A 23,335-nucleotide genomic window follows, 5' to 3' on the forward strand; every position below is an offset into this window, starting at 1 on the left:
AGCTTCTTAAGCCAGTGGGACGCTCTTTCGAAACTCGGTCCTAAGATAGTTAAGGTTTTGTTTCCCAGTTCCGACCCCTGAGTTTTATATCACTTTCCCTGGACCACTTCCGGTTCCCGGCCTTTGCCTCATAACTTCGGTTCGGGTGACCTCGGCCCCGGATGCCCCTCGGCTCGCCTTGGGCTCACGTCCTGATCCTGGCTTGACTGGCCCGCGGTGGGGGACCTGAAGTTTTGCCTTGCTGATCTTGAGGCGGATTAATTAGCCCAAGAAACATTATATTCATGTGAGTAACCTCTTGCAGAAACAGTGCTACACTGGATCTGAAAAAAAGTATCACTCTCAAGCTTGGCTGCTGCTACTTTCTACAAAGGCTTTTAAGTATCTGTTTCAAGGAATGGGGGACTTCAGTTTTTATTCAAGGTCGGATATATCATAGTAGTTACCCACTATGCAAGTTTCCTCAGCTCTCCCTGTCTTGGTGCTATCAGACATGGTGAAATTATTGGTAAAAAGTAATTTTCATTTGACGTGTGCCAAACGTGTCATGGGTTGAAAGTACAGATCTTTCAACTCCCAAGGTTAGGAATTACTCGTGGATTTTGGGAACAATTCTAAATCAGAGAAAAATACATGCCGTGCCGCCACCACAGCCCGTCCGTGTTTATGTTTGTTTGATCTCGTTTTCTACTCCCTGTGTAGTTTTGAAGCCAAGCAGACATGGCAGTACTGGAAAGGGAACATTCCCAAGGTGCTACCTGAAGAGGTGTTGATGCTTTGCTCTTTTCTCCCAAGTCAGTTCCAACCCAAGTCTCCCCACAGACAGGGCCCTCATCCAGTAAAACTATCTGTAATACGAATGCCGGCCAACCCCACTTTTTACCTAATGCTTAAGGATCACATGGCACATCTTTCCGTGATTAATTTTGATAATGGTGAAGCTTGGGAAAAATCTCAAGTGTGCAATTACATTGGACCCATCTAAATTTTCTCTTAAGTTTGGTTTTGCACCATATGTTATTTTTAATTACTGTTCATGGCAAGCATGCTCAGCCCTGATGGGCAGGGATGGCTGTTACTAAGTTAAGTGATGGGATAACTTGAGTTTATAAATTGTCTTGAGGCACCTTCAGGAAGAAAAACACCTTTGTTTGTTGTTGATGTTAATCTTATAATCTAGAACGACACTCTCTAACTTTTATAATGCTCACGGCTGCATTTTGCAGCCCAAAAATGTTTAATTGGAGTTGAAAAACTATTAACATGTATGGCAAGCATATTATGTGCTAGACGATCTACTAAGCATTTATATACCATGTATATGTAAATTGCCCCAATTAGAATCAGGCTCTAAAACTTCTTAGCAGTGTGACCTCAAGCAAGTTACCTAACTTCTCTGTGCCATACTTCCCTCATCTTTAAGTGAGGGAAATAATAGTTTCCATCTAACGAGATGATTATGAAGATTAAAAGTGTCAATATATATATAAAACACATAGGAAATGCTAAATAAGTGCTGACTATTATGATCAATATGTTCTTTAATTCTCATGTTACACCTCAGAAAACTGAGGTGTAGCAAGGTTAACTTGTCTGAGGTCACAAAGTAAGTGGCAAAATGAGGACTTATACACAGGCCAGGCTGACTCCAGAGCCTACATTCTTGGTAAGCTCCTCCATTATAATTGGAAGAGTTTATTTATTGGCATCAAATGAAGTAAGTATGTTCAACTGGTTAATGTTTTAAAAAATCGTTAAAACACCTAGAAATTAAAGCAAGTTTTCTTTTTTAAAAAGAAAAAAATAATTCTGTAAAGGAAAAATAATGGTTTTACTTATATTAATACCTAAGGAAGCCTTCTATATTGTATATCACCCATTTAAAACATTATTTACAAAATGCCTTACTCAGAAATAGTCTATCTAGGCCAGTGTGGTCTCTGATTATGGCATCAAGGTGACTCCCATGGGGAAAATCTCTTTTAGTGCCTTCATGGATGATAAAGCTATATAAACACTCTTGAAAATCCATTTGAATTTGCAGCTGGTACTATTCCTTGAGTTGAATGGAACAACTTTATGTTCTATGTATTGTATTACACCTTGTACCTAAGTCTACCTTGAGGTTTTAAAGATTCATCCTAGTTTAAGGGGTCCTGAATTTTGTGAGTAAGTGTCCTGTGCAGAGAAATGTTCTCTGTCAAATAAATTTGGGAAATGTTAAATGAAATAAAGGTTCTTTACTACATAACTTGCCAGACCTTTTACTATGTGAATGTGCTTTATGACTACAAGATTCCCAAACTTATTTGACCAAGGAAAAAGGGGCAAGTGCTCCAAGAATCACATTTAGAGATATAGCGTCCCACTCATACAACCTGTGGGCTTTGTGGGCTTTGATCTTAATCCCTTTCACTCAGCCATTGTGTTTCTCTACTGAGGATGTTGGTTCATGTTCATATGAAAGCTACTCAGTCCCTTGATCACTGCAGTTGCCTTGTACTGGGCCTTCATGCTTAGCCCTGAGTGGTAGCATACGCTCCAGGGTCGTGTGCTGGGATTTGTTCCCGGTCTCGTCTTGCTGATGCTCAGCGTATTGGCCTTTGCGTCACAGCAACACATCATGTTTTTCTTTTGTAATGATCCATAGGCCTCTTTATAGTAATTCATAGTCATTTAGACCATCATCTCCAATTTAGCCTCTATTCCACTAGAACGATTTCTTTTTAATGTCAGTGCAACCAGTAAAATTTTGCTCTTTATTCAAAAAGAAAATTAAATGTCAATAATGTTGGTTGTTGCGAGGACCTATTATTGAAGTTGGGATGGTCCTAAAACCCATAACACTTGGTTTCTTCTTTAAAAAAAAAAGTAGCCACACTTATTTCTTTTGTACTTGAAATCCAGACTTTAATATATTTTATTTTGACACTAGCATTTACTGGATTTTTGTTTGTAATCACTCCTTTCCAAAGCCCTGGGTAGGAGAAGCAGAACAATTGTATCTGCTAAATGGAAAGAAAAATGACTTTGGAAAAATATATATAGCGCTATATAATACTCATACCAAGAGAATCAAGCTATACCCAAGTATATGTCCTTTGTGTTTCCCTTCTACTCACCATAAATATCCACCCACTCAGAGGAATATTATTTGACTAATATTTGAGCCCTGGTGCCAAGTACTGTGTCATTCTTGCTATTGAAGAGTTCATAATCCTGTATTTGGGGAGAGACAAGACTTGTGAAATAGACAAATATTCAAGGCCATTTATATTTAGAGGCCAAAATATGAGCTTCAGTTAAGATAGCATTTGCTACTGTAGCATTTGCTACAGTATCCAGGGAGGCAAGAAGTTTTCATAGAGAAGGGAGGCACCTGCGCTCTGCCATAATAGTACTAAAATAGAGAGGCCTGAGAAGGCATTTTAGGCAAGCGGCAAGCAAGATCAAGGCCATGGAGCTACAATGAGACTGGTATTTGGGAGAAAGTTTATCTCAAATATTTAGTAGTGGTGCATCCTGGAATTGGTCACAGACAAGATGCAGTAGCAACTGAAGCACATGAAGTCCAAGCTTCTGCAGGTTCGGAGGTGGGAAGAGCAGGGGGGCGGGGGGAGGTGTTGCTATTGAGAGAAATGAGAATTTGGTTAAGGAGAAGGGGTTTGACTTTAGGTGAAATTGAGATAAGGGAGCCATATAAGACAGGAAATCTGAAATGAGAGAGTCCTATAAGACAGGGGTTTATTGGGCTCAGAGTCAGGATACAATGGGCAAAATAACTGTGATGTTCAGAAATTATTTACTAAAATCAGATCATTTCTTAAATCTATAAAAGTATTTTCTACTTTCTTTTTAAAGGAAGGTAGTCTAACAGTGTTTAGGGAAAAAAAACAGACAAAGATTGTCGTCCTTGAAAAACAAAAAGAGCTTGGTTTAGCTCAAGTAATCATTTCTGGCTAACTTTGTCCTGGGCTGCATCATACTGTGTTCTGGCATCTCTTTTGGTCTTTACAATCTCGCTTTAGTGTTTAACAACTTCCAAAGTTGTGCTGCAGTTCCTTTCCTGTCTAATGGCCACCTAATGGGAATAGGAAGCCTTTGTTTTGTGGCATAGATCCCCCAGTGCTGTATCTGTGCTCTGTCAAAGGTAGAAACATAGTGAAAACCATGTCATACAAAATGTAAAATTCAGGTCAAATATTGTGAGAACCTGAAATGAGATCCAGGGCTGGGCAAAGAATCCTTTTGGGTTTAGAGCCCAGTCTGCTTTAAGAAAAAAGTTTTCCCAGGAGGTGGGCTTCCTTTATACCTCTCAAAGGGCAGAGGGACTTTTCTGGCCTTCTGACTTGGGAAATCAGAATTTAAACCCACAGCTGTTTGGAAAAATGGGCTCCTGTGACATCCTGAAACATTATTAAGATGAAACAAGGCCCTAGGTGGATAACTTTCATTTTCTCTCACTCAGCTCCAAATCACCATGATCCCCAAAGTCTCTTGCAGCTCAAAAATTCTATGAAGCTACCTTAAATATTTTCCATAATATGAAAACCCACTTCTGGAAATGCCCACCTACTGTAAGTAACCTTTCTAAGTAAACTGATAAATAGGTCGTTTGCTTTTAAAACGAACTTTTAATTTCAATTTAGAAAGCCATATACATGATTCAACCTTCACAATCTTTTTAAAGTGAAAACTGCTTTTACATGGGGAATATGGCACACATGTGTCTATGTTATACTGCATCCCTGCCCAAATCAGTGTGCCCTTAGGCACACTTCTGTGCATATTCTGCTGCTAACTACATTTTGTCAGACCCTGCTTTGTGAATGCAGACTTGAGACCACTGTCCAGCTTCCTGTAAAGCTAGTCCTACATTTCCACAGAACTCTTTACCTAACTGAATTTTTCAGTGCTTTGTAGTCAACCCGAGGCTCTGCCTGAGTGTGTCACTTCAGTGTCTTGCAGGGAGCTTCAGATGTCCTTGGTTCTATTTAAACTATGCAAGTAGACATTTATAAGGTTTGGTTCTAGTTGGTGGTTGCTAGTACCAGGTCACCTTGTTCACCGCTGAGTTCATTCAGACCCCAAAAGTCACACCTGTGTCCTGTGCGCGGGTGCTGCAGGCTTAGGTGGAGAAAAGCAGGGCTAGAATTGGAACTCAAAGCCCAGAATGGCAGGAGAGGATGTGGGGGCTCCACCCGATCACCTCTGGGTTCACCAAGAGGGTATCTACCGCGACGAATACCAGCGCACGTGGGTGGCCGTCGTGGAAGAGGTAATTGTTTACATTTTGCTTATTTCTTTATTGATTTTGCTTTCAAACAACTTGGTTACTAATTAGTCTCAATATCCTTAAGTCTTTGGTTTTATTTTTGATCATTTCTTTTCATTAGGGGACGAGTTTCTTAAGGGCACGAATCCAACAAGTTCAGGTTCCCTTAGGTGACGCAGCTAGGCCAAGTCACCTTCTTACCTCCCAGCTACCTCTCATGTGGCAACTCTACCCTGAGGAGCGCTACATGGATAACAACTCTCGCTTGTGGCAGATCCAGCATCATTTAATGGTACACATGTTGCTTAATCCTTTTCCATTGTGTTGAGATCCTCGTAACAGAATACTCTATAAACATTTCTTTTTTCTGACAGGTCAGGGGAGTACAGGAGCTGTTGCTTAAGCTTTTGCCTGCTGATTAACCTGGTATGTATTTTTGTTTCTCCACTGTCTCTCTTCTTTTTCACTATTCAGTTATGGTGATTTTAATGATCTATTTTTTTTTCTAGGTGCTGGGATTCTAGGAAGATATGCTCCTCTGTTCTATTCAGTATATGGCAATCACTTCATCCACCACTGCAGTGCACCCACCTGTGGGCCTGGGGGAGGGAGTGGGTTGAAAAACTGCTCAAGAACACAGAAGTTTAGGAAGGGTCATGAAGGACACCGCAAGTGGAACTTCAGAGAGAGGGTTACGCAGGCAGAAAGCAAGTCAACAAAAGCACTTAGTCAGGATATGTAACTTGAAATTGACTCCTTTGGAAGTTGCCATAGAACCTTTAATGGACATCATCAGCTGGAACTGGGATCTGATGAATCCCACAAAAGTCAGCACCTGCTACAGAACAGATGCTCTGATCACCAAGGACTTGGTACTGATTTAGAGAGAAGAGAGCAGCTCCTAGCAGCATCAACATATATTGGTCGCTTACTTGCCCTGCAGCAATTCACCTGCCTTTCCTTCTCCCATCCTGTAAATATCCTAGGTTTTGCTCCAGTGTTTCCCATCCCAGTACTGACCTAACTTGGGTCTACTGAGAATTTAGGGGGCTCTGAGGGGGAAAAAAAGGAGGTTATTTGCATTAATGAAATTAGCTACAAAGGTTCCTGGGCCTTTTTTCTTTCTGAAATTGTGTCTTCAAATTTTTAGAAGTTGCTGATCAAAATTGTGGGCATTTAAGTTTATCCTCTGGTTACAGATATTTTAAATGTCTTTTCTGTAAGAGCTACAAGAAAGCATTTTAGCTGCTTAACTAGCACCTTTCTCAGGGCCAAATATTGCTGATTCCTAGGAAAGTATTTACTGCCTGATAAATAATTTATGAGTTAAAATAGTTACAACAGTTTATATACATAGAAAACCTTAGTTTTACTTTTTGAAAATCTTGGGAACAATAGTTACTATGTAGCGTGTCCTTACTGCCTTCTAGGCACTATTCTATGCATTTGGTATACTTTATCACATTTAATTCTTCCATCAATGCTTTGAGGTAAGTATGATCCCTAGTTTATACATAAATAATAAGGAAAAGGACTCAAGGAGTTTGATCATTTACCAGGGGTGGTTTTGTGAATTGTAGAGTTGGGCAGTGGGCAGGCCCTTCAGGCTGCGGCGTCGGCTCCTCTAGCCCAACATTGGTTTATAGTAGTTACAATGAGTTGATTGATTCAAGGGTTTTTATCTCCATGTAAAGCTACTTATATCTTCTGAGTCATATGATATGGATATTATAAAATACAGTTCATTCATCCTGTGAATGGGAAGAGTGTTTTTCAGTGTGTCTTCCAGTAATTGGAAGGGCATACTGCTTATCTCTAAGAAAATTCATTCTAGAGAATCTTTAAAGTCTTTGTAAATAAAAGACAAAATAAATCATTTCTCTTATTTTAGTTTTCTGGATATGCTGCAGAAGGATCCATGCCAGAAACAAGCCTGTGAAATACAGAAATGTTTACAAGGTACTATCTATGTTCATTGCTTTTGAAAATATTTTTCCACTTTATCTGCAAACTAACTACAAGAGACCAGTTGTTCTTTTTAAAAATCTTGGGAACAATAGTTACTATGTAGCGTGTCCTTACTGCCTTATAGGCACTATTCTATGCATTTGGTATACTTTATCACATTTAATTCTTCCATCAATGCTTTGAGGTAAGTATGATCCCTAGTTTATACATAAATGCAAACTATATTAACTCCTCTCAAAACATAGTATTTCTGTAATTAACTTAGCCTGAAGATCTTCCTCACTGTATAATCAAAGATGCAGAAAATCAAACGTGATGTGATGTAAGCTTGGGGTTTGCAATCCTGGGTGTATAGTACATAGAATCACATAGAGAGCTTTAAAAACTTGCCTAGAACAAAGAAATCAGACTGTGTGGGTGGGGTTTGGGCAGAAATGTATCTTAAGAAGCTAACTAGGTGATTTTACTGTACAGAGTTAAGAATTACTAAGCTGAGCAAAGTCCTTTAAAAAAAGACTAGTTTTTTTTTGTTGTTGTTTTTAGAAAATTAAATTTTTTTTTAATTTTTTATTGTGTTTATTTTTAATGGGGTGACATCAGTAAATCAAGATACATAAATTCAAAGATAATATGTCCAGGTTATCTTAAAGTTCAATTATGTTGCATACCCATTACCCAAAGTCAGATTGTCCTGTCACCCTCTATCTAGTTCTCTTTGTGCCCCTCCCCCTCCCCCTTCCCTCTCCCTCTCCCCCCTCCCCCCATAACCACCACACTCTTATCAATGTCTCTTGGTCTCACTTTTATGTCCCATCTATGTATGGAAAGAAAATTAAACTTAACAGGGTGACATTAATCAATAAGAGTACATAGGTTTCAGGTGAACATCTCTATAGCATTAAAACTGTTGATTGTATTGTGTTGCCGTCATCCAAAGTCAAATCACTCTCCATCTCTGCATATTTGTCGCTCTGTACTCCCCTCCCCTCCAACCCTCTCCACCACAACTCTCTCCCCCTGGTCACCATTTACTTGTGTGTGTGTGTGTGTGTGTGTGTGTGTGTGTGTATTTTTCTGAAGTTGGAAATGGGGAGGCAGTCAGATAGACTCCCGCATGCACCCGACCGGGATCCACCCAGCATGCCCACCAGGGGGCGACGCTCTGCCCATCTGGGGTGTTGCTCTGTTGCAACCAGAGCCATTCTAGCACCTGAGGCAGAGGCCATGGAGCCATCCTCAGTGCCCCGGCCAACTTTGCTCCAATGGAGCCTTGGCTGTGGGAGGGGAAGAGAGAGACAGAGAGGAAGGAGAGGGGGAGGGGTGGAGAAGCAGATGGGCGCCTCTCCTGTGTTCCCTGGCCTGGAATCGAACCTGGGACTCCTGCACGCCAGGCCGATGCTCTACCACTGAGCCAACCAGCCAGGGCACCAGTTTACTTTTATCTGTGTTCATGAGTCTTAGTTTTATATCCCGCCTATGTGTGAAATCATAGTTCTTAGCTTTATATGACTTACTTACTTCACTCAGTGTAATGTTCTCAAGGTCCATCCATGTTGTCATAAATGCTACTATGTCATCATTTCTTATGGCTGAGTAGTGTTCCATTGTATATATGTACCACATCTTCTTTATCCAATCCTCTATCAAAGGACACTTCAGTTGTTTCCATGTCTTGGCCAATGTGAATAATGCTGCAATGAACATGGGGATGCATGTGAAAAAGACTAGTTTTAAGATAGGTTGGTTATACTTAACTGTGGCTGAGAACTCACTTTTTAAAAGCAATCAGGTTAGAAAGGGAATGTTGAACATACTATTGGAATTCAGACTGCCAAAGGCAGCAACTAAAGTCAAAAGTGAATTTTAACTAAAGTATACTGCTCACAAAAATTAGGGGATATTTCAAAATGAATATGAAGCGATAATATCCTTAATTTTTCTGAGCAGTATATATTTGATGTGATTTGTCCACTTGGTTTTAAATCAGCCAATATGTTTACCTAAGAAGCAGTTTTCCACTGTTGCAAGACTCTTGCTTCAATGGGAATGGCCCAACGCTTTCTGGCTCTGCAGTTTCTTTACTGTCTGCTCAAATCCAATGTAGACCTGCCTGGCCTTGGCCACCCGCATTACAATGTTTGACCAAGTGCCAGAGGATTTCTTTTTTTTTTTAAATCAATGAATGATTATTGGCAGAACCAATGAAAAACACTTCAAGAATAGGCCTGACCTGTGGTGGCGCAGTGGATAAAGCATCGACCTGGAAATGCTGAGATCGCTGGTTCGAAACCCTGGGCTTGCCTGGTTAAGGCACATATGGGAGTTGATGCTTCCAGCTCCTCCCCTCTGTCTCTCCTCTCTCTCTCTCTCTCTCTCTCTCTCTCTCTCTCTCCCCCTCTCTCTCTCCTCTCTAAAATGAATAAATAAAATAAAAATTTTAAAAAATCATGCTTATTAAAAAAAAAAGAAAACACTTCAAGAGTATATGAATTTGAAAACTGACATTTTAAAAATAATTTCCCCATTATTAAAATACAGTAATAGAAGTTGATACCCATGAAAATGTAGAAAAGTAGGAAGGGAAAAAGTTGAGTTCCCCAAAGACTTAGCATTAAAGAAAAGCCTTGCTTATATATTTTCTTTGACTTTCAACTTCCATTCTTAAACTTTTTCTTTTATGATGTAAGCAATATTTTATTTATAATCTTTTAGCCTAAAGTGTTAATGTATAATAATGCCCTTTTATTTCTCCCTTCCCTTTCTCCAAATTAAAAAACAACAACAACAAAAGAACAAATATTTTTCACAATTAATTTCTTCTCCCAAATAAATTCTTAAATAATTTGAATTAGCAATCCATGGCTAAGGGAGAACAAGAACCAAATTAAAGCTAGTTATAGCCCTTACTACAGTGTGGCAGGGTGAAAGGACCGAGAGTTAGCGTTAAGCATTCCTGGATGACAAGCACAGCCCAAAGGGCCTTAAGCATATTGTCACTTAATCATTTCATTCATGAGGTAGATGTTAAGTATGACCCCCATTTTACAGATGGGGAAATCAACACAGAATTTATATAACTTGCCAAGGGTCACACAACTAGTTAGGGGTACAGTGAGGATTTGAATTCCATTGGTCTGGCCCTAAGCCTGGACACAGCCACACCACCATACTCTCTAGCCAGTATTATCTTTCCTTTCACAGGCTAACTACCATGCACCCATTTTAGTATAGAGAAAGTCAGGTCAATTGAAGCTGACCTAGAACCTTTAGGTCAAGTCCTCCTTGACTTAGGATCTGTGTATAGCAGGGGCCTGCAAATGCTTTCTATAGAGGGCCAAATAGGAAATATTTTAGGCTTTGGGGGTCAGGCAGTTTTTTTGTGAGGAAAGACACACACACATACATACACATACACACACACAGATTACAACCTTTTAAAAATGTAAAAACCATTATTAGCTCACAACTGTAAGAAAGGGTTGCAATTTTCAAACCTCTGATGCACAGACTTGGTAGGGAATGTCTACTGGCCACCTTAAACTGTATGCAAAATAACATGCAGGGATGTATGTGCATGTGGGCTTTTTTTGTTTTTTGTTACAGAGTCAGAGAGAGGGACAGATAGGGACAGACAGACAGGAAGAGAGAGAGAGATGAGAAGCATCAATTCTTTGTTGCAGTACCTTAGTTGTTCATTGATTGCTTTCTCATATGTACCTTGACAGGGTGGGGGGCTACAGCAGACTGAGTGACCCCTTGCTCAAACCAGCGACCTTCGGCTCAACCTGGTGAGCTTTGCTCAAACCAGATGAGCCTGCGCTCAAGCTGGCGACCTTCGGCTCAAGCTGGTGAGCTTTGCTCAAACCAGATGAGCCTGCGCTCAAGCTGGCAACCTCGGGGTCTCGAACCTGGGTCCTCGGCATCCCAGTCTGACGCTCTATCCACTGTGCCACCGCCTGGTCAGGCATGTATGTTTCTAATTCACCAAATTATAAAGGAGTTAGTGACCCCCAATAAAAGGAGGGAAGTTAAAAACACTGCTCTAGAAAAAGGCACATAAGCTTATTACAAACTAAAATGATATAGAAAAATACCTTTTGACCGCTTTATAAATCACACTTTTCTTCCTTATTAACCTGTTGACTGGTCTGTAAATCAGAATTCAGTGGACTTGGATACATCCTGTTCCAGGTCTGTAGAAGCAATCAAGTAAAAAGCAGTGGGAGGCATAGATCTAAAATACCCTGTACCTTAGTCCTATGAGATCATGACGAGGGTCTGCCTGTCTGTTTTACAGCCAACAACTACATGGAATCTAAGTGTCAAGCTGTCATCCAAGAACTTCGTAAGTGTTGTGCTCGCTATCCCAAAGGAAGATCTGCCGTCTGTTCAGGATTTGAACAAGAAGAGGTAGAAAAGCTGACACTGAAGTCCACATCAAAGTTCTACGGAGAAGTTAAATGCTGCACTATGTTTCTACCAAGCAAGTTTTATTTGTCCTCCTGACTTCAGGCCAGGTAGCAGCAATAGCAAATGAAAAAGCCAACCATAAAAGTTAATAAATATGCCATCTATGCAGAAAAGTTAGAAATATATTAAACAAATATGTAGAATGTAATAAAACTGAGCTGCTAAAATAAACCCGTTAAGTAAAAAAATTTTGGTTTGGTATTTGTGATATTGTCATTTACAAGCAATATATATTTGGTTTTTGTCTGCCAGCACAAAGCTCCTAAAATGCTTTGGAAGTTCCTAAGTGATGATTGATAAAGGTGTCTTTTGTTACATTAATGAGGTGACTTTTAATGAGGAAACCCATGGATGGGGGTTGGTTGCCAGGGGAACCAATGACATAATTAGAGGGTTGGAACTTTTAGTCCCTACCACCACACCCACTCCTAACTTCTGGGGAGGGGAGAGGGGGTAGAAAAGATTGAGTTCAATCACCAGTGGCCAAAAATTTAAATAAAGTGGTAGATAAAAACGCTTAGCCCTCCAGCATCACAATTGTGACACCTTTCATAGATTATGTGCTAAATTCGAAGTTTTCTCTAACCCAACCCCTTATCTGTTGTATTTCCAACAATTTAGAGCAAAGTATCTTCTCAAATGCAAGTAAGCATTGCTTTCTGCTTTTGCATCCCCATCACAGTGCCTAGCCAGAAAGCATGTCATACTTATTCAATGAGTGGTAGGAAAGGCATAAAAATGATTCTTGTAATATTTAATGACTCCTAATTCATCATGAGAGAACTTTATTGCAAGTCAAGCAGGCAGCAACAGAATTAGAATTCTTAGGTGGTTTATCTACTCTATATTCTTATACTCAAAATTGTTTGCAGGAGATCTAGTGTTAATACAAGTCTGGCAAAGGAAACCGTTTGACAGTTGTCAGTGACTTTATGTAGTGGATGGGGGTGGGATGGGGGTGACTATCAAACAGTCCATTTGCTTTCCTCCCTGACCCCCACCAAAAAGAAAAAGAAAAAGATAACTTTCTAAGCAAAAGCAGAAACAAGTTGTTTTTTTTTGTTTGCTTTTTAAGTAAGAGCTGGGGAGATAGTGAGACAGACTCCCACATGTGCCCCAACCAAGATCCACCCAGCATTTCAGTCTGGGCCAGTGCTCGAGTACCAAGCTATTTTTAGCACCTGAGGTTGATGTGCTCAGACCAACCATCAAGCTATCCTCAGCGCTCAGGGCCACGCCTGAACAAACTGAGCCATTGGTTGCAGGGATGAGGAGAGGGAGGGGGAAGAAGCAGGTGGTTGCTTCTTCTGTGTGCCCTGAGTAGGAATCAAACCCAGGACATCCATATATATGCCGGGCCAACACGCTATCCACTGAGCCACCAGCCGGAGCCCAGAAACAAATTCTGATAGGTTCCTGTATTAGTCCATTTGAACTGTTATAACAAAATACCCCATACAAGATATTTATTTGTTGTAGTTTTGGCAGCTGGAAGGCCAAGTTACCACAGATTCAGTGCCTGGTGAGAGTCTGGTTCCTGGTTCCTGGTTCATAGGTGACTGCTTCCTCACTGTGTTCTCACATGGTAGAAGGGGTGAGGGAGCTCTGTGGAACCTCTGTTATAACTAACCCTTCATGAGGGCTCCATCCTTATAAACTAATCACCTTCCAAAGGCCCCCCCACAGCCAAATACCATCACACTGGTGTCAGGATCTCAACATATGAATTTTGTGGTACACAAACATTCAGTCTTCCTTGCCTCTTCTAGCATGCTACAAAAAGACTATATTGCTGTGAATGGACTGAGAAAGTCCCTGATATTAACTAACATTATTATTTGAGTCTTCTGTGTTCAGGTAAGTTTGGGGAATGCTAGGTTAATTAATTTACTTAATGCTAAGTAAACATGTTTCTTACCTGTAAGATTTCAGAGCTTTTCATATGCTAATGTAAATTATGATTCTTTGCGAAGGATTATTGTATACACAGTACTTTCCAAAGTGTACCCAGTGAATGCACTTTGCAGACAGCATCTCTTAGAGTGAATGTTCTCCAGAGTGATTTAGAGAAATGGTGCCTTAGAGATGTTTGGTCCAAATGCCAGGTTAACAGTGCTCATGAAATCATTTAAATGAACTCTTGTGTTAGTAGTGAAACAATAAAATATTTTAAAACTATGTTTACATCATATACAAATCTAAATTACATTTAAAATTATCAATTGAACTGGGACATCAGAGTAATGCCAGCATGACAGATACTCCTGATCTCTCCCCTTGAAATTTCAACAAATTGAACAACTATAATGCAGCAAAGAACCTCAGCTGGGCTCACAGGCTTGCATAAAAGATCGCACCAAATGGACTAAAGGGGGGGCGACCCCCATGTTCATCGCATCATTATTCACAGTGGCCAAGACACGAAAACAACTAAAGTGCCTTTTAAATTTTTTTTTTTTTGTATCTTTCTGAAGCTGGATCAGGGAGAGACAGTCAGACAGACTCCTGCATGCGCCCGACTGGGATCCACCCCGCACGCTCACCAGGGGCAACGCTCTGCCCACCAGGGGGTGATGCTCTGCCCCTCTGGGGCGTCGCTCTGCCACGACCAGAGCCACTCTAACGCCTGGGGAAGAGGCCAAGGAGCCATCCCCAGCACCCGGGCCATCTTTGCTCCAGTGGAGCCTTGGCTGCGGGAGGGGAAGAGAGAGAGAGGAAGGAGGGGGGGTGGAGAAGCAAATGGGCGCTTCTCCTATGTGCCCTGGCCAGGAATCAAACCCGGGTCTCCCGCACGCCAGGCTGACGCTCTACCGCTGAGCCAACCGGCCAGGGCCTTAAAGTGCCTTTTGATAGAAGATTGCATAAAGAAGATGTGGTACATATATACAATGGAATACTACTCAGGCATAAGAAACAATGACAGTATCATTTATGACAACATGGATGGACTTTGATAACATTATACTGAGTGAAATAAGTAAATCAGAAAAAGTTTAAAACTGTATTATTCCACACATAGATGGGATACAAAATTGAGACTCATGGACATAGATAAGAGTGCAGTGGTTTCCAGGGGGAGGGAGGTATGGGGAAGGGGGAAGAGGTTGGAAGAAGGGTATAAAGAAGGATAAATATAAGGTGATGGAGGATGATTTGATTTTGCATGATGGATATACAACATAATCCACAGTTCAAATGATGTGGAGATGTTTACCCAAAATCTATGTACTCTTGTTGACCAATGTCACCCTGTTAAATTTAATTTTATAAAGAAGAAAAGGGACACAAAAGATAAAACACACTCATGGTTGGCTCTGGAGAGAAGCCAGGAGTTGACTGGGCTATTTTTCTCTCTGCTGGAGCTCTGGAGAGGAGGGAAGCTTGGACCGTCTTGGTTTTCTCTGTGGGGATATGGAAAGGAAAGCCCAGAGTTACTGGGCCTCCTTCTGCCAGGAGGAGCAAAGAGATAGAGGAGTATCAGGGGTGATACTAAACCAAAGCAGTGGCAGAACAAGGGGTTATGGCCTGTGTTCATTTCCCCGGCCTGTCCACACCCCACACTCAGTGCAGAGACAGGGAAAACCAAAGTCCGCCTTCCCCAGCCTCAGAAATCCCACCTCCCTCACCTCGTGAGTATAGAGACTGGAAGAGAGAGACCCCACAACTGACTCTCCAGAGCCACTCTCTCCCATGAAGAACAGAGGTGCTCCATGTCTGGTCACTTAGTCCAGTGGTCGGCAAACTCCTTAGTCAACAGAGCCAAATATCAACAGTACGATTGAAATTTCAGAGCCAAATTTTTTAAACTTAAACTATATAGGCAGGTACATTCCTTATCGAGGTAGCGTCCACACATGGTATTTTGTGGAAGAGCCACACTCAAGGGGCCAAAGAGCTGCATGGCATGGGCCATGGCATGGGGCTCACGAGCCAGTTTGCCAACAACTGACATAGTCCATTGAGATGAAGTAAGGAACTCCCAGAGCCCTGAGATTGCCATTGCAAAAGCCCTAAAGCCATAAAGCCCTCACAGCACTTACCAATGACCAAAGAGACTGTGGCCATGCCTACATCATTGTGACAGTAACATCTCAGCAGAGGTCAGTCTATGAATTTCACAGAGGTAAAACTTGTAATAGTGACACCTACTGGAAGAAACTAGTAAACTTTCAAAACTACTATTTTTCCGTTATGTTCATTTTTCCTTTTTTTACTTTTTCCCTTTTGAATTTCATTTTATTTAATTGTTGTATAACTTATTCTTTTGTGGCTGTTTCTTTGTTTTTGATTTTTTTTTTGTTTTCATTCGTTGTTTTCTCTGGTTTTCTTCTTGTCATTATTTTAAAATTATTATATTTTTCATTGTATTTTTCAATTTTTATTGTTTATTATTTTTTAATTTATAATTTTAAATTGTGTTTATATAGATTCAAGTGTCCCACCGAATATATCACCCCTCACCCCCTTATTCCCCTTAAAACTCCCCCTATACCCTCTCCCCCAAATGCCTTCCCCCCTTCCCTCCAGGATTTGCTGTCCGGTTCTCTATAATGCTGTGTTATGTATATATAATTTCATTAATCTCTTTCCCTTCTCTGATCCCATCTTCTCTTCTACTTTCCCTCTGTCCACTTTCCCTCTGGTCCCTTTGATTCCACCTCTGCCTCTGTTCCCTTGCTCAGTTTACATTGTTCATTGGATTCCTCAAATGAGTGAGGTCATATGGTATTTTTCTTTCTCTGCCTGGCTTATTTCACTTAGCATAATAGTTTCCAGGTCCATCCATGTTGTCGCGAAAGACAAGATTTCCTTCTTCCTCACGTCCGTGTAGTATTTCATTGTGAATATGTACCACAGCTTTTTAATCTACTCGTCCACTGATGGACACTTGGGCTGTTTCCAGATCTTGAATCTTGTAAACAATGCTGCAATAAACATGGGGGTACATTTCTTCTTTTGAATCAGTGATTTGGTAGTCATAGGATATATTCCTAAAAGTGGGATAGCTGGGTCAAAGGGCAGTTCCAGTTTTAATTTTCTGAGGAATCTCCATACTGTTTTCTACAGTGGCTGCACCACTCTGCATTCCCACCAGTCCTGCAAGAGGGTTCCCTTTTCTCCACACCCTCTGCAGCACTTATTATGTGTTGTTTTGTTAATATGTCATTCTGAATGGTGTGAGGTGGAATCTCATTGATGTTTTAATTTGAATTTCTCTAATGATTAGTGATGTTGAACATTTTTTCATATGTCTATTGGCCATCTATATGTGCTCTTTGGAGAAGTGTCTATTCAGTTAGTTATTTTTCCCATTTTTTGATCAGATTCTTTACCTTCCTGGTGTTGAGTTTTAAAAGTTCTTTATAAATTTTGGTTATTAACCCCTTATCAGACGTATTAGCGAATATATTCTCCCATTGTGTGGCTTGTCTTTTTATTTTGTTAATGGTGTCTTTTGCTGTGCAAAAGTCTTTTAGTTTTATATAGTCCCATTTGTTCATTCTGTTTATTATTTCACTTGCCCGTGGAGATAAATCAGCAAAAATATTGTTATGATAGATATCAAAAAGCCTATGTTTTCTTCCAAGATGTTTATGGTTTCAGGACTCACATTTAAGTCTTTTATCCATTTTGAGTTTACTTTTGAGAATGGTTAAGTTGGTGATCTAGTTTCATTTCTTTGCAAGAACCTGTCCAATTTTCCCAACACCATTTGTTAAAAAGACTGTCTTTACTCCATTGTATGCTCTTACCTCCTTTGTCAAATATCAATTGTCCATATAGGTGTGGGTTTATTTCTGGGTTTTCTGTTCTATTCATTGATCTGTATGCCTGTTCTTATGCCAGTACCAAGATGTTTTAAGTATGATGGCCTTGTAGTATAATGTGATATCAGGAACTGTGATATTCCCCACTTTATTATTCTTTTTCAGGATTGCTGAGGCTATTCATGTTCTACTTTTGGTTCCATATAAATTTTTGGAATATTTGTTCTATATATTTGAAGTATGTCATTGGTACTTTAATAAGAACTGCATTGAATTTATAGATTGATTTGGGTAATATATACATTTTAATGATGTTAATTCTTTCTATCTATGAACATGGTATATGCTTCCATTTGTTTGTATCTTCCTTGATTTCCATTAACAATGTTTTATAATTTTCCGAGTATAAGTCTTTAACCTCTCTGGTTAAATTTACTTCTAGGTACTTTTTTTGTTTGTTTGTTTCAATAGTGAAGGGGATTGTTTTCTTAAATTCTCTTTCAGACAGTTCACTATTGGTGTGTAAAAATGCCACTAATTTCTGGACATTGATTTTATATCCTGCCACCTTGCTGAATTCATTTTTCAGGTCCAGTAGTTTTTGACTGAGATTTTAAGGTTTTCTATGTAGAGTATTGTACATCAGCAAATAATGATAGTTTTACTTCTTCTTTTCCAATTTGGATGCCTTTTATCCCTTCTTTTTGTCTGATTGCTGTGGCCAGGACTTCCAGAACTATGTTGAATGAGAATAGTGAAAGGGGAGCATCCCTGTCTTGTTCCTTATTTTAAGGGGATTTTTATTTTTATTTTTGCCCATTGATTATGATGTTGGCTTTGGGTTTGTCATAGATGGCCTTTATCATGTTGAGGTCTGATCCCTGTATCCCCACTTTGCTAAGAGTTTTGATCATAAATGGGTGCTAGATTTTATCAAATGCTTTTTCAGCATCTATTGATATTATCATGTGATTTTTATCCTTTATATTTTTTATGTGTTGAATCACACTGCTTGGTTTGCAGATATTGTACCAGCCTTGTCTCCCTAGAATAAATCCCACTGATCACGATGTATGATTTTGTTCATGTATTGCTGTATCCAGTTTGTTAATATTTTGTTGAGAATTTCAGCAAATAAGTTTATCAGGGATATTGGTCTATGGTTATCTTTCTTTGTACTGTCTTTGCCTGGTTTTGGAATCAGTATTATGCTTGCCTCATAAAAGGTGATTGGAAGTCTTCTGTCCTCTTGAATTTTTTGAAATAGCTTGTGAAAGATAGGAGTTAGTTCTTTGAATATTTGGTAAAATTCACCTGTGAAGCCATCTGACCCAGGACTTTTGTTTGTTGGGAGTTTTCTGATAACTCAATCTCATTTGTTGTAATCAGTTTGTTTTTCTTTTCTGTTTCTTCGAGATTGATTTTTGAAAGATTATGTTTTGAGGAATTTCTCTGTTTCACCTAGGTTGTCTAATTATATGGCATACAGTTATTCATAGTATTTTCTTACAATCCTTTGTATTTGTGCTGTGTCAGTTTTTACTTCTTTCTCATTTTTAAATTTATTTATTTGAGTCCTCTCTCTTTTATTCTTGGTGAGTCCAGTTAAAGGTTCATCAATTTTACCTTTTCAAAGAACCAGCTCTTGGTTTCATTGATCCTCTGTATTGTTTTTTAGCCTCTATGTCATTTATTTCAACTCTGTTCTTTACTATGTATATTTCCTTCCTTCTACTTCCTCTGGGTCTTACTTACTGTTCTTTTTTAGTTCTTTTAGATGGAGGGTTAAATTGTTTAGTTGAGCTTTTTCCAGCTTCTTAAGGTATGCTTGTATTGCTATGAACTTCCCTCTCAGGACAGCTTTTACTATATCTCATAAATTTTGAGTTGTTATATGTTTGTTTTCATTTGTTTTGAGGAAATTTTTTATTTCTTTTTTGATCTCATTGTTAACCCATTTGTTATTTATAACATGCTATTTAGTTTACAAGTGTTTGAGTGTTTTCAAGTTTTCTATTGTAGTTGATTTCTACTTTTATGCCATTGTGATCCAAGAAGATGCTTGATATTATTTCAATCTTCCTAAATTTGTTGAGACTCGTTTTGTGTCCTAGCATGTGGTATATCCTAGAGAATGTACCATGAGCACTTGAAAAGAATGCATATTCTGTTGCTTTAAGGTGAAAGGTTCTGAAGGTATATATTAAATCCAGTTGATCTAGTGTGTTCTTTAACTCTCCTATTGCTTTGTTAATTTTCTTTCTTGGGGATCAATCCAGTGTTGTTAGTGGGGTATTAATATCCCCTACTATTATAGTATTGCTGTTGATCTCGCCCTTTATACCCATCAAAATCTGCTTTATATATTTAGGTGCTCATATATTAGTTGCATAAGTATTTATAATGGTTATATCTTCCTGTTGGATTGCTCCCTTTATCAGTATGCAGTGACCTTCTTTATCCCTTACTATAGCTTTTGTTTTAAAGTCTATTTTGTCTCATATAAGTATTGCTACCCCAGCTTCTTTTTCATTTCTATTTGCATGAAATATTTGTTTCCATCTATTTACTTTCAGTCTATGTGTATCTTTTGTTTTGAGGTGTGTCTCTTGTAGACAGCATATGTATGCATCCTATTTTCTTATCCATGCAGCCTCCCTATGTCTTTTGATTGGAACATTTAATCCACTTACATTTAAGGTTATTATTGATAGGTAGTTGTTTATTGCCATTTTATTCTTTAAATCTACCTTCCTCTTTTACTAGACTTCCCCTCCTTTGTTCTGTTTACAGCAGGCCCTTAACATTTCTTGTAGCATTGGTTTGGATATAATAAATTACTTGAGTTTTTTGTTTGGGTTGGGTTTTTTTTGTTTTTTCTTTTTTGTTTGCCTAGAAAGCTTTTTACTTCTCCTTCCATTTTAAATGATAGCCTTGCTGGATAGAGAAGTCTTGGTTGTAGGCTCTTGTTTTGCATTACTTTGAATATTTCTTGCCATTCCCTTCTGGCCTCTAATGTTTCTGTTGAAAAGTCAGATGTCATCCTTATGGGGGCTCCTCTGTAGTTAATAGACTGCTTTTCTCTTACAGCTTTTAGTGTTCTTTCTTTATCTCTTAATTTTTGTATTTTAATTATGATGTGTCTTGGTGTTGGCCTTTTTGGTTTCATCCTTAATGGAATTCTCTGTGCTTCTTGAACTTGTGCGACTTTTTTCTTCAATTTATATAAGTTTTTCAACTATGATTTCTTCAATCAGATTCTCTATCCCGTGTTCTTTCTCTTCTCCTTCAGAAACCCTTGTGATGCAGGTGTTATTTCTCTTCATGCTGTCACAGAGCTCTCTTAGAGTTTCCTTAAACTTTTTGAGCCTCTTTTCTTTTTGCTGCTGTGCTTTCCTGCTTTCGTTTATCTTGTTCTCTAAATAGCTGGTTTGATCTTCAGCTTCATCCATCCTGCGTTTAATTCCTTCTAGTGTGGTCTTCATTTCTGATATTCTATTTGTCATTTCTGACTGATTCTTTTTTATTATTTCAATGTTCTGTTTTATACTTGCTATCTCTTTATTTAGGTGCTCATTATGTACATCCATTGTTGCTCTAAGATTTTTGAGAATCCTAACAATCATTGTTTTTAAACACTGCATCTGGTAATTTGGTTATTTCTGTCTCATTCAAATCTTTTTCTGGACATTTGTCATGATTAATTTGGGTTGCATTTCTCTGCTTTCCCATTTTGTCTGTGTATAAGAAGGGTATGGTCACAGGAGTCCAATGGGTATGGCCTCTGTGTTCCCTAGTTGTGTTCTATGTGCAGGCCTTCTACCCCCTCTGCTGCCATCTAGGGCCTTTGGGTACGGACTTTGCCGGCACCAGCCTGCTCCAGTAGTCACTGCAGTTTCCTCCTTGCATCTGCAGGCTGGACTGTGTTCACGTGCCCAGGCTGTGAGCCTTGGCCAGCCCAGCCTCCGAAATTCCACTGAGGGTGGGACTGTGCTCATGTGCCTGGGCTGCAAGCTCAGCCAAGCTCTGGCATTTTCCACACCCCTGCAGGTGGGACTCCATTCAAATTTTTGGGCTGAAAGCACTGGGTGGCCCCCTGATTCACCCCTCCCCTTTGGGCGGGAGTGCACTCCTGAATCCAGGCTACAAGCCTTGGCCAGCCCTGGCCTTTGCCCCTAACCCATGTGTGGGACTGGGCTTGTGCACTGAGGCTGAAAGCCTAGTCCCTGCAGGAAGGACTGCAGGAAGGACCTCTCTCACTTGCCCTGTCCACAGCAGCAGGTCCGACCACTTTTGTGTGCCTCTTCCACTGTCATGGCCGCTCTCAGCCTCAGCCCCTGCCAGGCAGGACTGCACTTGTGCTAGGCCTCAGTTGCAGCTGGCCATGGCTTCTGCCCCCACAGGCAGGGCTGTGCTCACGCCCAAGCCACAGCTGCAGCTGGCTTCTGGCTTTTACCTCCACTGATGGAGAGAACTCAGCAGTGTGGTGGTGGCGGTGCAGCTCAGACCTTAGCACTCAATACTGTATCCCTGATGGCTCCCTGCTTCTAAGTGATTCTTTGCTCTGACTGCAGCAGGGGAGCTTCTGTTTGGCTAGTGACCTGCTTCCCTTTGCTGGTATTGCTGGTTCCAGGAAAAATATTCACTTTAGTTTTGGGGAGTACCTCAACCCAGGTGTTAGCATGGCTGTCCCTGAAAGTGTTTCTCCTTGTGCCTTCTAGATTACACACTCTTCCTGCTACTCTGGTCCTCTCAGCTCTCCCCATCCCCTGGAGCCCCAGGTGAGTGGTTGTGAAAGAGGTTTTCTGCACGGACCCTTTAAGATGAATCTTGGGTCTGAGAAGTCTGTCTCTTTCTCACAAACAGTATCCTGGCTTGTTTTGCAGTTAAATACTGTCTGTATGCCTCTTCTAGGATCTGGGGCTGCAGGGTGGGTCTTCATTCCTGGGGCCCAGGATCTTCCCCTCTCCTCTAAACTCACTTCCCACCATGTGGGTCCCTCCAGGCTGCCACTTGCTCCCGGTGGCTGGGAAGCCCTTTCCACATTTCCGCTTTTCCTACTGGTCTCAGTGTGGCTTCTTCAGTGATCCTTGGTTAAAGAGTGCTCTTAGTTTAGTCCAAAGTTGGTTTTACCAGATGGTTGTTCTTAAAATTACGTTGTAATCTACTTTGATTCTGGGAGGTGGAAGTTGGTATGTCCACCTACTCCATCGACAACTTGCCACCCCTCTATTTTTTTTAGTTTATTTTTTAGAGTCCTAACAATACCACTCTCAAATTCCATTAAGGAAGAAGAAATAGGATACCATAGATACAGAAGACAGACAAGTAGTTCAGAAAGAAAAAAATATTCCAAAAAAACAAACAAACAAAAAACTCAATCACATGGAAACCTTGCAATTGAATGATAGAGAATTAGAAATTGAAGACCTGATATTAGTCATTAAGATACAAGAAAACCAATAAGCAACTTAATGAGTTCAGAAAACAAAATGAATACCACATCAAAGAAATTGAAACTTTAAAAACAGAAATGTAGAATTCAACACATAACTTAAAACTGAGGTAGCAAGTTTAGCTAATAGAAAAGGCCAGATAAAGGAGAGAATCATTGACATAAAAAATAGGCAACTATAAATGCTATGGAGAGAAGAGAGACTCACAAATTTAAAAAATAAGAGAGCTCTACAAGAATTGACTAACTCCATCAGAAAGAGCAATATAACAGTAAAGGGTGTTTCTGAAGAAGAGGAGAAGGAAAAGGAAATATAGAGCATATTCAAAAAAATAACTGATGAGAGTTTCCCAAGCCTATTGAAAGAGTTAGCCTAAAATCTAAGAAGCAAACAAAATG

At 39.9% G+C, this 23,335-nt stretch overlaps 2 protein-coding genes across 5 annotated transcripts; both read left to right on the forward strand.

The window, feature by feature from the left end:
* The first annotated feature begins 150 nt into the window (after positions 1–150).
* Positions 151–11,884, forward strand: CMC4 (C-X9-C motif containing 4). 3 transcript variants are annotated; one of them, XM_066249543.1, is made up of 3 exons: positions 151–286; positions 7,167–7,234; positions 11,541–11,884. In XM_066249543.1, exons 2-3 carry the CDS (start codon positions 7,177–7,179, stop codon positions 11,747–11,749), a joined length of 267 nt encoding a protein of 88 aa, XP_066105640.1. In that variant the 5' UTR covers positions 151–286; positions 7,167–7,176; the 3' UTR covers positions 11,750–11,884. The 3 variants fall into 3 exon arrangements, with proteins under 3 accessions (XP_066105640.1, XP_066105641.1, XP_066105639.1); XM_066249544.1 differs by lacking the exon at positions 151–286 and adding an exon at positions 5,814–6,248; XM_066249542.1 differs by lacking the exon at positions 151–286 and adding an exon at positions 6,274–6,765.
* Positions 209–5,923, forward strand: MTCP1 (mature T cell proliferation 1). Of its 2 annotated transcripts, XM_066249545.1 has the most exons (6): positions 209–286; positions 4,469–4,577; positions 5,127–5,278; positions 5,397–5,567; positions 5,650–5,701; positions 5,785–5,923. In XM_066249545.1, exons 3-5 carry the CDS (start codon positions 5,174–5,176, stop codon positions 5,695–5,697), a joined length of 324 nt encoding a protein of 107 aa, XP_066105642.1. In that variant the 5' UTR covers positions 209–286; positions 4,469–4,577; positions 5,127–5,173; the 3' UTR covers positions 5,698–5,701; positions 5,785–5,923. The 2 variants fall into 2 exon arrangements, with proteins under 2 accessions (XP_066105642.1, XP_066105643.1); XM_066249546.1 differs by lacking the exon at positions 4,469–4,577 and having other exon boundaries at positions 219–286.
* Positions 11,885–23,335: the final 11,451 nt, after the last annotated feature.

The sequence above is a fragment of the Saccopteryx bilineata genome, chromosome X, assembly GCF_036850765.1.
Source record: "Saccopteryx bilineata isolate mSacBil1 chromosome X, mSacBil1_pri_phased_curated, whole genome shotgun sequence".
Taxonomy (NCBI): Eukaryota; Metazoa; Chordata; class Mammalia; order Chiroptera; family Emballonuridae; genus Saccopteryx; species Saccopteryx bilineata.

Coding starts and splice junctions, on each gene's coding strand:
- MTCP1 (XM_066249545.1), top strand. CDS start 5,174: ATGGCAGGAGAGGATGTGGGGGCTCCACCCGATCACCTCTGGGTTCAC. Junction 5,279..5,396: donor GGGTGGCCGTCGTGGAAGAG/GTAATTGTTTAC, acceptor TCTTTTCATTAG/GGGACGAGTTTCTTAAGGGC. Junction 5,568..5,649: donor AGATCCAGCATCATTTAATG/GTACACATGTTG, acceptor TTTTTCTGACAG/GTCAGGGGAGTACAGGAGCT.
- CMC4 (XM_066249542.1), top strand. CDS start 6,716: ATGCATTTGGTATACTTTATCACATTTAATTCTTCCATCAATGCTTTG. Junction 6,766..7,166: donor TCTTCCATCAATGCTTTGAG/GTAAGTATGATC, acceptor CTCTTATTTTAG/TTTTCTGGATATGCTGCAGA. Junction 7,235..11,540: donor AATACAGAAATGTTTACAAG/GTACTATCTATG, acceptor TCTGTTTTACAG/CCAACAACTACATGGAATCT.